The 18,161-nt window shown below is 38.8% G+C and overlaps 1 protein-coding gene across 3 annotated transcripts; it reads right to left on the bottom strand.

The window, feature by feature from the left end:
* Positions 1-1,690: 1,690 nt before the first annotated feature.
* Positions 1,691-16,645, bottom strand: syt8 (synaptotagmin VIII). 3 transcript variants are annotated; one of them, XM_019267601.2, is made up of 10 exons: positions 16,399-16,645; positions 11,451-11,641; positions 10,412-10,581; positions 9,908-10,003; positions 9,492-9,659; positions 9,052-9,219; positions 7,826-7,943; positions 3,709-3,735; positions 3,474-3,607; positions 1,691-2,527 (listed from the first exon to the last, which is right to left on the bottom strand). In XM_019267601.2, the coding sequence occupies exons 2-10, from the start codon at positions 11,614-11,616 to the stop codon at positions 2,291-2,293; spliced, it is 1,284 nt and encodes a 427-aa protein (XP_019123146.1). In that variant the 5' UTR covers positions 11,617-11,641; positions 16,399-16,645; the 3' UTR covers positions 1,691-2,290. The 3 variants fall into 3 exon arrangements, with proteins under 3 accessions (XP_019123146.1, XP_019123145.1, XP_019123147.1); XM_019267600.2 differs by lacking the exon at positions 16,399-16,645 and adding an exon at positions 14,475-14,545; XM_019267602.2 differs by lacking the exons at positions 3,709-3,735; positions 16,399-16,645 and adding an exon at positions 14,475-14,545.
* Between the last annotated feature and the right edge of the window lie 1,516 nt (positions 16,646-18,161).

The following is an 18,161-nucleotide window of genomic DNA, read 5'->3' on the forward strand; positions in this document are numbered from 1 at the left end:
ACTAAAACTTGGCCGTACGCCAAAACCCGGAAACTGCGTACGCACAAAAATTTCAGATGTATCAAAGGTAGTACACATGGATCCAAGCACGTTTCTTTTGTACATGCCAATCAACGTGGATTGAGCGCACGTGCAACTCCTCCCTGTCCACGCCCCCATTTACATATGCAAATCTATTTAAATAGGCCCGGAGCTGAGATTCACCTCTTTGTCCGATCAGATAACGCGATGAACAAAGGAAAGAAAAATAATTTTACAGAGTCTGAGCTGAAATTCTAGTGAATGAAGTGGAGATTCTGTTTGGTTCCTGTCAACAGGGATAAAATGAACCAAAAAGACGTGAGTGGGAGCGTGTGTGTGGGAGTACTGTAAATGCCGTGGGAGCCGAGCAGCGCACACACAGGTGTGGACAGGTGTGGCGCTGTGGCTGACATTTACGCCCGCTTTTACTGACAAATACTGAACACGGAGACAATCAGGGCTTGTTGAAAGCTTTGCAGCTCTAATTTCACCAGCAGAAAATAAGAAAATCAAAAACTGATATTATTTAATGCCACAGCCCAAATGTGCATGGGCACACTGGCACGGCTTCTGGGGTGAGTAAAGAGTTTATTCGTTTAATTGTTTCTTATGTAATCCAAGCGTTACATACGGACAATTAAACGAATAGAAGCCACCCATCGGCACCGTGCCAGCCTCCAGCCTGTTCCCAGCAATGCTGTTAGTCATAATGAATGAGTCGTGCGTTAACCAGGCCACCTTGCCACGATGTTAAGTTAGCTGCATTCGCGCATCACATATGATTTGAACATTGATGGAATAAAAATGTTTCCTACTTAGATAAACAGCTCCCGCTGGAATTCCCTGTTGCCAGGAACCCCAGCGTAGTCAGCACAACCCCGAGCTACTCCGCGCCCCCGTGCGCTCTCGGGCCGGCCGCAGCTCTGCGCACAACTCCAGTAACACTGGCCTTGGTAACCGAAATCGGCTTATGACCCAATATCATGGTGCAAGTAAATCCTCGCGTTCCTTAATCGCCACGTTTGCAAGTCCTCTAACAACGCTAACGCTGCCATTGTTAATACCATTTCTTCATCACATTGCGCATGCTTTATATCCACCCATATAACTGCAAACACGTGGGTGTGTTAATTGTCATAAGTGTGTCTCTGTGTGCACTCACTCTGATGACTACTTGCACATTATTAACAGTTTCCCAGCGTCACCTCTAAGTGTCGCCCAAAGGAAAGCTGTAGAACGTGCGTACGACAGCTATGATTGGGCGGGGGGCACGCACATTTCTACACTTGTTTCACGTTTGATACATTAACGTGAGCGTGGGAAGGCCGTACGCCACTTTTTTGTGCGTCGCATGCTTTGTACATGAGGCCCAGGCAGGAGTTCGGTTTTTGACAGATTAAGCTGGAGATGGTGATCTTTTCATCCAAGTTGACAGATCAGAGAGACAGGCGGAGATGCGTGCGGAGACCGTGGTGGCGTCCGGCTGACGACAGGTATAGCTGTGTGTCATCGAACGTACGCAAGCTTTGTACATGAGGCCCTTGAAGTTTTTGATAGATCAATACACTTTTTATTTTGATACTAGAGACATGATGTTTCATTTCATCTGTATTTATTTTTATATATTTTTAGAATTACAAAGAAACTTGAACTTGAATTGTGATTTCATTTGATTTAAAAATGGGGTTTCGAGGCTGAAAGCTAAAAATGATTTAACTTTATAAAGGTCAATAAAATGATGAATATCATTTCATTTGATGTTCAAATGGCTTTGTAAAATTATCCTGTGACACATTTGGGGTCCCAACCCCCAGGTCTGAAACCACATTGATGTTCACAGCTCAGAATATGTCATGTGCACATTTTTACGTGCACTGATGTCTGCTAAAGTGTTATTTTTGATGCTACTAATGCTATGCTACTTGCCAACATAAAGAGAAGGAATCGATGAGGGTTTGATGGGGGGTTTGAGAATGAGGCATCAAGAGATCTTAAACATATAGATACAATATTTTACATATTTAATACAAACACGAGAATATAATTATGTTAAAAGGGTAAAATTAACTTTGTATGATACAATTCATACAGAAAGAATGGATTTTAAATTAAATTGATTTAAACTAAATTTAATACCAAAATATATATTGTTAATCTTGTATGTAAAATAGTAAATCAATCAGATAGATTTAATAATTTCCAGAAGAGTAGAATATTTAAATCTCTGCATACTGATATATCTGTGTGTTGGACCGTGCTATCTCTGCCATCAGAAGGGCATTCTGCTGGCAAGGGGTATCCTCTTTTTCAGAGTCAGGGTGGAGTTGACCTGTTGGGCCGACAGCAGGTTGTGCCACTGAGCGATCGGCCGCCGCGGGTTTGACAACATGTCAGCCCAGTGCCTCAGCTGGTTTCCAGAAGCGTCACAGCCCAGGAAGATCTTCCCCATCGGGTCGTTTCGGGTCACGGCATCGTGGTCCCATACCGAGATCACCAGGTTCACCCTCTGTGGACAACCAGAGTTTTTAGTCCAAATTATTCCTAAAACATCAGCTTTGAAGGACCCTACTGTCTTAATTGCAGGTTTAGATGATTTTCTACAAATAATTAAATAAATAGAACTTAAAACATAAAATACCAGATCAAATCATTTTGATGCTACACTGACTTCTAATCAGGTGAATGGTGTGTATGTCATGTATGTAACGTATGTAATGTAATGTAATGTAATGTAATGTGTGTATCGCTTTACAGCACCAAGTCACACACTACTGGTGTTTTCTGGTTTTCCCTCAGATGTCACCTGGCCTTTCTGCATCAATTCATCAATTAACTGTTGTTAACTAATGCTAGCAAATGTTAGCTCAGTTTATAAGCCTGGACTAGAGATCAGAGAACCTGGGGGATGTTAGTGTTTGTATTATTTATAGCATTTATTCTACAATAGCTATTCAGTGTATTACAGTACATTTTGTATATCTGTATAGTAGTTTTTACTTTTACTGGCGCCATTCCCTTGCAGGTTTCAAACTTTAATACGCATGAGGGAATAACAGGAAACGATGTAGCACATAATTGGGTGTTATTCATTGATCTGATTGATATCAGCCACACTGTTCACTCGCCTTACAGTTACATCTGCTGCTTTACATTCAGAGCAATTAACTATCAAAACACTCAGTGTCTTTTATTCTGAAGCAGTTACAGTAAGCCTAATGCCTACAATTCATGCCTCTTTTCCACTGCACGGTGCAGCTTGGCTTGAGTTGCATGGAACTGTTGTTTTTTTGTTTTTTTTTTGGCATCACCTCGGTGGATGTTACAAGAAAGCTGAGCCGACATGAAAAGGTGGAGTTAGAACAGGATTATATTTGAGGTTTAAAGCAAATATTATCATGGTAACAGGCTAAAACATCTTGTATTGGTCGGGCTATATTTCTGTTGATACTCACCTGGATTTGTTCAAATGACACGTCAAAGGTGAAGGACTCGTTGTAATAAGGGTTCAGAGTGTTTCTTTTAACAGACGTCTTCCTTTTCCTCCACTTTCTCTTGTCCAGAGCCAACTGCACCTTTACATAAGGATCTAAAAAATAACAAGTGGATGTTAATTTCATGCATAAAAAGACCTGAAATGAAGTTCAAATTTGTGCAAAAAGATGAAATAGTGACAAAAATAGTCTTTACTTCTCTCTGGAGTTAAAGTGTCTGTAACTACAATAAAACAGAAGATACATATTAAAAAAGTATAACTGATCAAAAGTCTCAGGTACAAGTACCAGAATTTGATTTGATTTGATTTGATTTAATTCGATTTGATTTGATTTGATTTTTGATTTGACTGAATTATTATTTATTTTGATTTACACCAATATATATATATATATATTATATATATATATTCTTTGGTCCATGACCAAACTCTCTTCTAAGTTAGATTGAAATCTGCGTGATGAGAAAAACAACAAAAACAAAAAACCCTTGAACAATATCAATTAAATGTTAAATTAAAATAATGTTATTAATTTGATTAAATCTGTTATTCACCACTGATTATTTACTTGGGTGGGGCTCCAGGCACTCAGGACTTCTGTGTACACACTAACAATGTTGAGTTTGATGCTCAAAGCTTCGACACCAACTATAGAAGACTGTTGATGTGACAATTACTCATTTTATTTTAAACTAAAATGCTGAATGCAAATTTATCCTGTTATCTGTTTTTTATTAATGTATTAAAATATCGTTTTGACTTGATGTGATTTTCTGCTTTTCTGTTTAATGTTTAGGCGGCTGCTTCTCTGATAATTACCAATTAACCTGCATATCAAGTCGGAGTATCCGGAGAGAACCCACACTGACATGGGGAGAACATGCCCCCATATTAACATGCCCAAACACTTTTGTTTTCAGTCCCATATTTCATCAGTTGAAGAACTTCTTCTCCCTACACAAAAAGGTTTATCTCTCTCAAATTTTGTCCATAAACGAAAATCCATGTGAGTGAGGGCTTCTCCTTTGCAGAGACATTGACACAGATGAGTCTTGGACTGTCAATTCTTGGACACTCTAAAATATGCAGTTTTATCACACAACAGATCTGAAGTTTAGTGGGAGTGGACAATTCGCATGCTGACTGCAGGACTGTCCATCAGAGCTGCTTCCTGAATTAAATGTTCACTTCACAGCATTCAGCCGTCTCCTATGATGTTTCAGAGAATTTAGCGATACATCTAACCAGCCTCACAGCTGGTTTAACTGTACCATGCAGATGACAGACAGTATATGGCATTGTGTTTGCTAATATCTAGCTATATTGTAAAGGGGTTATGCTCTGGGCAGGTAAGCTACAAACAACAAAGACAGGAGCATTTTATTGATGTGAATACACAAAGGTACTGTAACGATACCCAGAGGCACATTGTTATGTCATCCTTTGCCAAAACGTTGCCATGTGATGCATGGCCCCAGGTCGCTAGGATCCGTACACAATTCCTGTAAGCTGAAAACATCCGAGTTCTTACATGACTCCTGACCAACATGTCACGCACTGAGCATGAACCGATTCCTGCCAATATCCAGCAACGTTGCACATTCAGCTCAGCATCAACAGCTCACAGTCATCAACCTCATCAACTCTACCAGTAAGAAGACGTGTCGCACTGCATGAGTTAAATGACCATACTGACTGGTCCCCACTCCTCAGCCCCTTATCCGGTTTTAATAAAATTCTGAAAGACTTTGAGAGAACTAAACTGAAATGTGTGCACAGAAGAAGTCTTAGATATTTTGTATTAACTCGTGAAAAATGGGAGCAAAAACTAAAGTTTTTATTGTTTATTTTTGTTAATTGTATTGTATGTAATTATGCATAATAAGTGTGAATAGCGCACAGTTTAGCCATCAGCCATTTTGTTATTGACTACTCCTTTTTTGTTGCATTGTTGCCACCTGCTGGACTGGACCAGCAGAGCTGGAAATGGGTAATACTAGTAAGTTAATAGATATTATATGTCCTGAGGAGGCTACTGCACTACGGTGAGATGAAAACAGGAAGAAGATGACTGAAATTTGTGGTGCAACTATGAATGTCAGACCAAGTTTAATACATCTGTGATATTTCTTTAAAAGTGGAATAAAAGGGTTAAAAGTTCTCCCCCCCTAAAACATGCTGGCTGCAGACCTCCACTGTCAGGCACCTCCACTGTCAGGCCCAGAAGTGATGTTGTTTTTTGGGGTGTGGGGAGGACATTTTGAGAGGGTTGTTTTCACCTGGCCTTTAAATTCGAGAGACAGGCGAGAGAGCATATATACGAAAAAAAGAAGAAGAGTGAACTTATTCTCCGAGTAGCGCTGAGTTTCTGATTTTTATTATCCACAGAAAGTAAATGCATGATTTCTTGTGTTTATCATCAATATAGGTGCCGTTGTAGTAGTCGTTATAGGTCATTAATTACCGAATGTTACATGTCGGTTTGGGTTGTCATTTTGAAGCTAGGTTAGATGACTTCAAAGTTTACTTTCACCAGTGGTGGTTACATCAACACCTAAGGATTCTGAACTTTTTAGTGCATAATGTAAAGTAACTCTTCACATTTGTTTGTATGTAACGTTATGAAACATTTTGTAAACTCTCCATGCATTAGTCACAAAGTTGAAAACATGTTTCTGAACTCACGGATGTGAACAACACGATGCAACACACCAAGATGTTTCGACAAGCTAATTAGTGATATTACCTGTTTAAGTGCACAAGAAACATGAAAAGAGCCCATATTGATAATTAAATGACTAATATTTATCTTTAATGCAACTGTCTTTTAGAAACCTATCCCAGTCACTAAATCCTGGCAACTGGACAGAGAGAACTGGACTACAATTTCAGGTAAGAGTATAAAGTATGTATAATGCATGTATTTATTAATAGTTGAATACTTTAATACTTTAATACTGACAGTAGTGGTGTATCATCCTCATGGAAAATTTTGACCTTGGAAGGTGAGACTGCAAAGATTGTTAATTGACCTGAAGTTGTTAAAAGAATTTTTTATTTATTTCTATTGTTTGAGCTATGAAAAGCTGTTCGCCCACTGGACAGATGCATCTAAAGCCCTTCTGCGAGGTGAAGTGCCACCAGTGTTTAGGATGACAAAAAGGAAGGTGGATGACATTACTGAGATCAGATTTTTATTTTGTTTGAATTCTGTCTGAGTTTCTTTTGTTTCAGGTATATAGGTAAATAAAGTGTCTAGATAATGGCATGATTGGATTTAAAAATTTGTTGAGTTCTCTAATATGTCTATGTAGGCCTATTAGAGGAGGGCAATGATGGAATATTTTCTTTTTTTTCCTTTTTTGGAGCTTGTGTTTTGAATATTACAACTGATAATTTTGCTTATCTATATATTTTCAGGAAGAAGAGCAGCAGGCAGAGGTCTCACCTGCTGTCAGACCTGCCAATGTGGACACACCAGTGGAAGGCGTAAGCTTTTTCACAGTATCTATTGGTCAGATACTGTTGGTGTGGCAGCTATGGTATAGACATCTTTCTTTCTGTCTTTTCCATAGGTTGAAGATCGCATTCTTCATATTTGCAAACATTCAGCAGAGTGGGTTGAGGCCAACAAACCACTGTTCTCAGCTAAAGTGGACCTGCCTGACGTTCTGAGCATGGGGGAGGAGGAACAGGCAGAGGGTGCTTTACAATATGGGAGATTGTGGCAAGAAGAAAAGGATGACAAAGAGAAGCGATCCTGGAGCCATTCTGTAGGTTTCAAGAGTTAGGGTAGTACCTGCACAGCTGACTGATTGACACGTGAATGGAATCAGGAGTGAATGTTAGAAAGGGAAGTCACATGTTGGTAGGGAAAATCACAACTTTTAGTAGAGAAGCCACACAGTTTTGTAACTGTGCGTGCGTGTGTGCGTATATTTAAGGTGCTGTGCGTTTTACCTGATCACTTCAGTTTTGTTTAAGTTAACAAGCACAGTTTAAGTCATTCATCCATCATTCATTCATTCAGTACCCCGGATCTTTTTGTAGTTTGTTAATTTGCATTAATAAAACGTCAAAGTATTCTTTCTTGGAAGATCAGATTTTTTGCCACCACAACAAGTTACAAAAAACAATATGTACAATAGACCGGGAATTGAAAGATTTTATGTCATTGTTTACCAATTCATTTCTGAGGAAAACGATTCAACCGGAAGTGCATTCACGAATCGCGTTTCTATTTTGGGAAATCTTTTGAGAACCCATTGATTTCGAGTGATTTAAGATTTCGAGATCCCGTCTCAGTCTGACCTGAGTTTCCTGTGATGTCCATATTCTTCAGATTTTTGGCTTCCAGGATCACCACAGTCAGTTTGCCGGCAGTGGGAACATAACGCAGAGAGAAGCAGATCTCCCCCAGGTTTTCTTCCTGCGTCACACAATCAACACCAAAATCTTTACAACAAATATCAAACAAATTAAACAAATTAATAAAAATAAAACAAATAATTTTTCTCCTATAGCTCATGTTCATTTCTACTATAGTTTTGGTGTGGGAAATCGTTAAAAATCTGAGTGTAGTCACACAGCACAAACACATTTTTTTTCTGATGTGTTTAATGTTGAAATATGTTTTTTAAATTTAATTCACTGTTAAACACAACTTCAGTACTTACAGCTGGTCAAATTTGGATCAGGAAATAAATAGATCGTTCATGTTCCCCAGAGGATAAATCTAACATACTGGTGATGCTACATTTACATTTACATTTAGTCATTTAGTCATTTAGCAGACACTTTTATCTAAAGCAACTTACAGAAAACAGAACACTCAAGTATAAGTGTTAGTGACAATTCTTAAGGAGTAGATTTGTCATGTAATGCTCTGACTTTTTCTCTAGGTTTGTTATTCTTGATTTCTATTTAAATGACTCCACAGCTGTTGAATAGATTGCTGTTAAATCTGGTTCACACATTCATGGTCTGCAGAGATTGAATTTAAAAAACCTTTATCCTCTCAAAAATTAGTTTGAGCAGCACTTTGGTTTATGACCAAATACATGCAAAAAAATGCCTCAGCTGTTCTTTTGTCTGTTCTCATGTGTGCTTATTAGCAAATATTAGCATGCTAAATGAAAATATGTGTGCTTATTAGCAAATATTAGCATGCTAAATGAAAATGGTACCTGCAAAAATGACAATCAACATGCTGTCATCATTATTGTGAGCAGCCTTACATGTATGTGTTCATTGCAAAATTTAGCTTAAAGCACCACTGCAAAATCTGTGTCCAGCAGAGTCGCTGGATCCACATTATCAAGCAGACATAATATAGTTTGATCCAGATTGTTTAAAATTTACTGTAAAGAATATGACAAACTGAGAAACCAGAGAAACACTAGGTCTGTGACTTTAATAAATGAGAGATTTCAGCAAAGAGTACAGTGAGTACAGAAGCTGATAGGAAGGATGATCCTTTCCAGCCACTTTAACGCATCGTGAAATGTACTCAGCATGTAAAAGGAAACAAAGAAAACCTCAAACTTGGCTGGCTCAGCAAGGGCCTTCCACTCCTCGATGACGTGGTTCCAGTCGACATTGCAGAGCTCCACCCTGAGCTCACCTATGATGTTGTGTTTGGAGAATCTGTTGAAGTCAAACACCTGCATCACCACCGTCGACTTCAGAAGGGTAGACTTGGAGATCTGGGAGAAGGATTACTGGATTAGAAGCAGAAGCATCTGTTTGTTTTAGGGATGGTGATGCAGCTGAAGTGCAGCAGCAACAAACAGGTTAGAAAGTGTGAATCCTGAAGAAAAACTTTATCTGTCAGGATAAATATAATTTTAACAGCATGCTGCTGCACAATCCACAATACACTGTCAGTACAATCCACACCACAGGCAGACAAAAATATTAAGACTGGTGCCTTTTGTTTTGAGGAAGTCAAAGCTTAGGAGTATAGGAGGCCTCTTACAGGGAAGTTGAATTGTTCGTTGAAGACGGGGTTCAGCGTGTGTCTGAACACTTTGGTCTCACAGGTTTTGATTTTGTCTGGGATGATGTAGACTTTGACGTACGGGTCTGAGGTCCCTCCCAGGTCCATGGCCATCAGATTGTTGGCTTGTTTGATCCCCACTGTGAGCTTAAAGACAGACAGAAAACAGACGAGAACTGACTTTTAGTGACACTGTGAGTTCGACTGGATATGTGAAAAAGTTGAATGAAGCCTTCAATGTCTCCGGTGGGAGCTGTGTCTGATAAGTTGTCCTTAAGTGATGACACTTAAGTGATGACTTATGTGTCATCACTTAAGTCATATATATATATATATATATATATATATATATTTGTGGTTCTGTTCTTCAAATTTGATATTAGAGGTTTAATCACCTCAGACTGAGCAGCACTGTAGTCTAGAGAGTATAACAGCTTTCCTCTCTCCTTTTTGGCTGTGCCATAGTCCACATCCGTCACATCGGGCTGAACCTATCAGATCACAGGAACACATCAGATTAGACCGTTCATACAAACAATGATTTGGTCTGCAACAATAAATTGCTGTACAATTTAACACAGTAGCTTCAAAACAAGTGTAGTGAACTGAAAGATAACTGAACCCCCACTAACTGATTTAAGTTAATGCAGGTATACAATTCAACATTTTTTATCCCCCAGTTAAGTTCAGCAACCTCAGTCAACTTCCTCCTTTCCTGTACTTAGATATGCTATTATGCTACTTGTCTTTGATGAAACTGCTGACCTGTAAAAGTGATACAGGTAATAAAATATAATTACCTGGAACAAGTTACACAATATATTTTTTAATATTTTTCAATTTTAAGAAAGTCAGATGATTTTGTCTTATATTGACCTCCACATGGCACTGTCACTCACCAGAGCTGAGGTGGTTTTTCCATTCATGCCGTTCATATTGATTTTCTCATCCTTCTTCTTCTGCTTCTTATTCTTATTCCTTTTGCAGCACTTGATGCAGATACACAGACAGCAGATCAGAATAAGCAGAGCACCGGCTGCAAAGATGGCATAAACTGCCCATCGAGGCACTGCAGGAGACAAGATGGGTGGACTTTAGGATCATTTTCTTATATTTAATATCGTGTTCACCCATTATTAATAAGGGGAGAGGATGATTACAGACACCTAAAAACACACTATAGATTTTACAAAACATACAATTAACTTCAACACATTGTTCTTATCCTCCCACAGTCCAAATACATGCACTTATTATGTTAATTGGTGATTCTAAATTGTCCGTAGGTGTGAACGTGAGTGTGAATGGTTGATTGTCTTTATGTGCCCTGCGATAAGTTGGCGACTTGTCTAGGGTGTACCTTGCCTCTCACGCAAAATCAGCTGGAATAGGCTCCAGTACTGTAGTAACCAAGGTCAGAGGATGGGACTTTCTTACTCCCTCGACACAATGGATAGGTAAATAACATAGAAGCTTCAGATAATAATGTCGGGCCACTATGGGTAAACATATTTCCTTGTTTGTGGACTAATAACAATTTACTTTACAGCACTGAGTCATACACCACCAACTATTTCACTGATTTTGGTGAAACTATCATATTTTATGGAGAAAATGCTTTCTGTCCTGCTTCACCTCAACTCTCTGTGATTTACAGAATTCCTGATGGATGGAAAAGTAAACTGCTGCCAAATGTAGCTGCTGTTAGCTAATGTTAGCCCAGTTTGTTAGCTGGGCTGCATGAACTGTGCTCAGAGCACCAGGGGAGTGTTAGTGTTTGTATCACAAGTGTTTTGGACAAGAGGAGGTTTTCAGGTCTGGCTAATGCAGATGGGAAGCAACACTGGTTTTTAAAGTTTGGTTTCTCAGTTCATCTGGGTGAATCGTTCTCTTGCTGGGCGGATTGGTTGGAGGTTAAGCAGTTGTGCGTTAACTTACAGGGGATCTTGTTCAGCAGGTCATTGAAGAAGTTGGACGCAGCGGCTGCGAATGGGTTGAGGGTGCTGTTAGTGTGGGGGTAGGCTGTGGTAAAGATGGTGATAGGGTGGTACTTAGTGGTTAGTGGCGGGAAGGTTGTTTTGGGTGGAGCCCCTGAAGGTGCCATGACGAGGAGGATGAAGACAGGAGATCTGATTGCAAGAGAAGAGAGAAGAGTTTCAGTTTGTCGTCGAGTGCAGCAGATCTAGATACACTTCATGTCAAATACTACTAAACCTACCCGCCCTCCATAAAATAACATGACACTAAATAAATAATACAAAAAGATGCAGCTTTCAGTTCTCAGTAGTTGACTGTGTACCTGAAAAACTTCTACTAACTACAAACTAACTTCTAAAAAAGCATGCAGCAACTAAGAAACAGCAATAATCAATACTTATAATGACTATAATGACTGATTGATACAACAGTAATAAGAGGTATAGATATATGACATGGGGACATAAAAGGGTGACATTAAGAAGGCAGGTCTAGTTCAGGGTAAAAGGATAAAAATATGATAAAAAAAAAAGATTTAAAAAAAGAGGACTATAACAAGATAAAGAGATAACAACACAAAAAGGCAAAATCACATTAAGAAGGACGTTCCAAAGTCAAAGTGGCTCTTATGGAGAAGGTTGGCCACCTCTTGTTTTGAGTCTCGACCTTTGAACAGTCAGAAGTGACCTGCTCGAGGATCTAACACTTCAAAACTGGCTTGTATGGGGACATCCTGCTGGTAACGTAGTTAGGGGACAAGCAGCAACCTCCATGGCTGGAAAATAAAGCAGACGCGGAAGTGCCAAAACGTGTAGTTCCTTGAGTGGCCAATTGAGGAAAAAGAAGAAGGCAGCAAAAGAATCTTGTAAAGCCCCATATAAACTGTACAACGATCACAGTCATGGTATGTTTGGACAGTGAAAACTTGAGGTCTCCTCAGAACATGACGTATAAAATCAAACAAACATTAGCAGCATCAAACTCTGCTGCCATGGCTGAGTGGAACTCCACCTGCAGGCCTCCACCATGGACAAACAGCAGCAGCAGCACATTAACTCACAGCCTGATTCACACACTGATAACAAAACTCCTCACAAAGCATCAGTCTTGTTTCCGTGTGAGGAATCCATTTGATTGAGTCAGCAGGCCTGGGAGCAGTTCACACATACTGTACATAATTGTACCTCTACGACTACTTCCACCATCTTTTCCTTGACACTAATCTTAACTTGATCTTGAAGCTAACCTTAACCCTAGAACCAGAACCTGACCGTTCTTTTGGAGAAATGTGGACCAGACAAAATGTCCTTTCTTTCCTTAAGCAATTCTCACTCTTGAAGTCCAAAGCTTAGATTAAATCCTTAAAGATAAACATACTGTAACTACAGGAAACAAACTCTGCTGCAGACTGCCAGTAAATTCTGCCTTCGTTTAAGGAAGTTATTCCTCCCGGCTGGAGTGTCAGGAAGTTTTCCTACACTTTACTGAAACATTGGATAATTACAGGTCCTTTTAAATTGACAACATGAAGTTTTTGAGCAAGTCACATGTTTTAAAGGTCTAGTGTTTAAAATGTTGTGGCATCTAGAGGTGTAGTTGCCTGTTGCAAACCACTTGCATTATCCAGAGCTAGTGTTTAGTTTGTCAGCTCTGAACTACTGTAGAAGTATGGTGGCTCAACATGGAATTGTCCATGAGAGGACCCACAGCATCTGTATATATAAAGTTCATTCTGCATCCACATGGCAGATGTAGAAGGCAAACTGGATATCATATTAGTAGATGAGAGCAGGAGGGTAAAATTACGTGAAGCTGACAGAGAATAGCATCAACAGTAATGGTAACATGGCGACATTGCTAAATATTGTTAAAATAGTTTTTGACGTCCTCTACGACGGAATTTAAAACTCCCTCACACAAGGAGAACACAGGAAATCACTATAGCAAGATATCATCATGAGTGATTTGTTTTACCATCCTATTATTCCATTGGGCTGCCAGAAAATGTTGTCCTCTCTCTTACAGCTTTCTAAATTTAAAATATTACACTGCCACTCTCTCACCTCACCCTCCCCTTCCAACTATGTTGGAGAAACTACAGTGGTGTTTAGTTTGTCTGTTGTGGGCTCCTGTAGCAACACGGCGGTTCAACATGGCAGGTGCCAAGAAGGGGAACCTGCAGCGACTGTACATGTAATTCTAAGGTACCAAAAACATTTTTCACAGGTGATTGCACACTAATAAAAACACAGTTATGGATTCCTATAATTTAACCATTAAAGATTTGCCATATTTTAAATTTCCTTAACTCCATGTCCCCAGTTCATAACACAGGTTTTCAAGTCATAAAAGTGAATATTGCAACACAGCTTAAGCTACAATATTTTGGATTCTGGCTCGCCTAGTCATCTAAGTTGAACATATGTATTTCTCCTTAAGCAGATCCTCTGATTTATGGAAATTTTACTGCTATGAAACTCCAAGATAACCCTAAAGACGACATCACGTCATAACCAGAAACAAGTTCACTTCTCCTGCACTGAAGTTCAATAAAGTCTGTATCTCCCTAAATGAAGTCTGACTACAGAGGAAAAAAAGAGCAAAACAATCTCTTGTTTTAATCTTTTGAGTAAATTTATTTGCAGTCAACGTGCCGGCAAATTTACTGATGTGTGAAACTTTCATCAGAGCACGTAGACTCAGTCACTCATGTATTCACATAGATTTGGGTGACAGAAATAATTGATTTCTCTAAAAGGTAATTAACTTCAGAGTTTGGAAAACCCAGAACTTCCTTAAAAACATTTCCAAAACAAAAATGGCTGCTGGATAAGAGTTGCAACTTTACAATCTTATCAGTTAGAAAATAATAAAAATTAAATTAAATTTGCATACACAACACCCAGCAGTCCTGTGGACATCTAAGTTTCACCAAAATAAAGATAAACAAGCGTGTCATAAAAGTAAGTGAAATGTTTTACTCACTAATGATGAGTTTTACAGAAATGTCCACATCTCTACACGCTCCAACCAGCCGACTATTTTCTTGATCTAAGAATAAAAAGGAGGTCGTGTTGGAGAACGAGTGAAGAGAAAGGAGGTGACGTTCAACAGAAAGGCTGGACTGGACTTAAAAACAACCCTAAACTGTTTGATCAGAGGAGGAAACGTCTCCTCCCTCCATCTCCATCATCATGACTGTTTTCACTGTAATCAGCAGGAAAGTCTGCAGCACGTTTCAGTCCAAACTTCTCTTTGTCTTTGTGAAAGTTCACTTCCTGTTCTGAGTCAGAAACTCTACCTTAAGATCCAAAACATTACTTACCTAAATAAAAATATATTACATATATCTTTTAAGTATTATTAGCAAAGAGTACTCAAAGTATCAAAAGTAAAAGTACTCATCCCTGTCAATGTACTTACAGTGTACTGTGTAGGTTACATTTTCCTGCTGTCAGTGTTTAAGTTTGAGCTCATTTTAACTACTTTATATCAAATACAGTGTAAAGAATGGACAGAGCCTGAGTGACGTCACCCAGAAGTTTCCAGAATGCTGTGTTGAAGCTGAAAATATGCAACGCTGGCTGCTTCTTCCACCTCCTGGCTAATCTATTGCCAAAGACGTGGATCATCAGCGTTACCACAAAGGCATGATTTTCACTTGACAGGAAGGGGATGAAAAAATCACCAGAAAATAGTAATTAATACTTAAAATCTGAGATCTTTTTGTACAGCACTTGACTATAAGTGGTACGGATGGTAGTAGGCGACCACAGCCCAAGAAACTACAAGAGCGGACGGCCTGGCAACAATGTCACAGAGAGGGGGCAAGCTCAAGAGATGGTGAGGCGCAAGGGAGAAAAGAAAGAGAAGAGAAGATAAGAGAAGATAAGATAGGTTATGAAGAGAAGAGCATGTGTAAGAGAAGATAAGTAGTAATATAATATAAAACTAGACTGCTGTCGATGAGAAAATGTGAGATGATTTTGCATGTGACTATACAACGGTGATTAATATTTTTTATGAACTTTATATTAATGTGTTAAAAGCACATTGAACAAAAAACAAATTAGTTTGCAGATGAAGATTTCTAAAAGTGAGGATGGAAATAAAATGGTGAGTACTTGACCAATCAGTCATGGTCAGCACTTGAAGCCGCATTCTTTTAAAAAAAAATAATGTCCCAGAACCTGATTTAGACTCCGGTCACACAAGGCTCTTAGTCTCTGAGAGTCTCTAGATAGTCTCGCAGAGTGGAAACAATAAGGTATAATAACTTAAGAGAAATACTGCTGCTCCTACAAGATAAAGAGAAACAGTTTAGTCTAGTTTAAAGTATTTTATTGGCACTGGGCTGAAATGTAAATGTGGTTTGCTTAACCAAGAGTCCACAAACAGCCAGAGGCTGTTTACACGTTTCACACGTGTGAAACTGAAGAAGAAGACAGAATGAAAGTTGTTGTCTTTGCTGTAGTTTAGTGTCAGAGAGGCAGCAAACAGATAAACCTGCCATATATACTGAATGTGGTAAAGTAAAACAATAAATAGCAACCAGAAATGTGAGTTTTATAGATAATAAGTGTTGAAGGCAGAGAGTTACTGATGTAAACGTTTGGGAAATATAAAAAGAGGAGGAAGAAGAGAAGAAAGGAAATAATGAAGTAAACAACAAAAGGACCGATAGGAGAAATGTAAGAAAGGGGCAGATAAAACATGTTACTCAAAAAGCTAGTCTCGTTTTTGGGGGGATGTAATCCTTGTAAAACAAGTGTTCACATGGCTACAGCTAAATATGTTTTACACTGATCCATATAATTCATATACATCCTTAGTGTTAACATAAAACAAGAGAACACTTCCCTGATCATCTAATATGGATATTAGGAAATAACAGAAACACCAACAGTACCTGATGATGAGAGTTTCTGTCCAGAAGTTTTCTTTTATTTAAATCTCATTTCTTCTCCCTTTGTTCAGTCGGCTATAAAATCTGGTTTTATGTCCCGCTGAACTTCAGTCAGCCATCTTCAACTCTTAAAGTCTGTCTACTTCAACCTGCAGCAGCCACCACACCTGCTGAACACACACTCACACACTCACTTGCCTACGTAGACAGTGTTCAAACAGAGGTGGAGTCATTGCTGCTAAAATACCAGTTATTCAAATATGTGTCATCTAGCAGAACAACAGCTACTGACACAAGAATCAAGCCTGTTTACTGCCTGAGACGATACAGATGAAAACATTTTTCAAAACTGTTTTTAGATTTTGCCTCTATAACATGTTTCAGACTAGCTTAGTAATAGAGCCCCTTTCAGTAGCTCTACATTCTTTACGTGACAAACCCTATATGTGCAATCCCCATAATACTTTCAATTTTGGAACAATTTGGCTTTTTTTCCAGTTACAAACTCAATCTTCACAAAAGTTAATGTTTTCCAATTAATATAACTGCTTCACAGCACCAGGAATCCAATTTGCCTTCCTGTATCAGAGTTTGGATAACATCACATGCTCTCAGGCAGCTTTGGTTTCCACAAATTTTACCCCCCTACTCTCCCAATTAAAATCTAATTTCTATAGATTTGAGCTTAACTGGCAAAATTAACATTGTGAAAATGATTGTTTTATTTTAATCCATCCCAATTTGTTTGCCAAAATCATTTTTTCATTCTCTAAACAAACTGGTCACATCATTTTTTTGGGCGGGAAAACATCCCAGGATTGGCATAAATACACTACAGGAAACTAAATTAGGGGAAGGCCACGCTTTACCAAATTTTTTGTACTGTTACCGGGCTGCCAACATCTACAAGTTTTTGTTCTGGTTTAATGCAGGCTGATGGTGTTTAATCGAGGAAAAGACATGCAGGTCAACACCTCTACCTGCTTTATTGTGTTCTTCATACCATATTTCACTTTCCCAGTTCACAAGTAAGTTCTCAGTAAGTTTATAGTGTACAAACTTCGTTTTGATAGTGCTCAGTTTGAGTGGTATTTGACGGCTGTTAAGAAAACCTAAAGATAGTTATGTTTACGTTACATTTCGCTCGTCCTGCACTAATGAAGGTTCAGCGACGTCAACCTGGCACCCGGCGTGAGCGTCGTTAGGGGAAGAGGGGCGACTCACTCCACTGTTTGAAATTCAGTCTTATACATTAAGGGCCAAACTTCAATTTTGTAAATTCCCAGTTTATTGCTGTTAATTCCCATTGAAAGTTTCCAACTTTAACCTCAATTTTGCAACCCTAACAATAACTGCAATAACTAGTCATTTCTGTACACATTTGATAGACCTCAATGGGTATTTGATCTATTCCAGGTGTTTTTCCTGGTTTAAGACATTCATTACACCAGAAAAAAGGTTTATCCTTTGTAAACACAATCAGTGGTGTCTGAAATATCTGTGTAAGCAGCACTGCATTATTATTTATTTTATTTTTATTATCTATCTCACACCCAAACCTAACCAACACAACCTACAAGAACACAACAAACTAAGGGAATGAGTTCTAGCCAATCAAAGACAGAGTATCGCAAATCATTCCCATAATTAATGAAAACTAATTTGGACATTCAAGTCCAATTGGTCAGCTATGTGGAGGCGAGGAAGCAGATCTTTTTTCTTTCATTGCACAGCAGACTAAAACACTGAATGTTTCAGAAGATACT

This window comes from Larimichthys crocea, chromosome XXI, assembly GCF_000972845.2.
Source record: "Larimichthys crocea isolate SSNF chromosome XXI, L_crocea_2.0, whole genome shotgun sequence".
Lineage (NCBI taxonomy): Eukaryota > Metazoa > Chordata > Actinopteri > Sciaenidae > Larimichthys > Larimichthys crocea.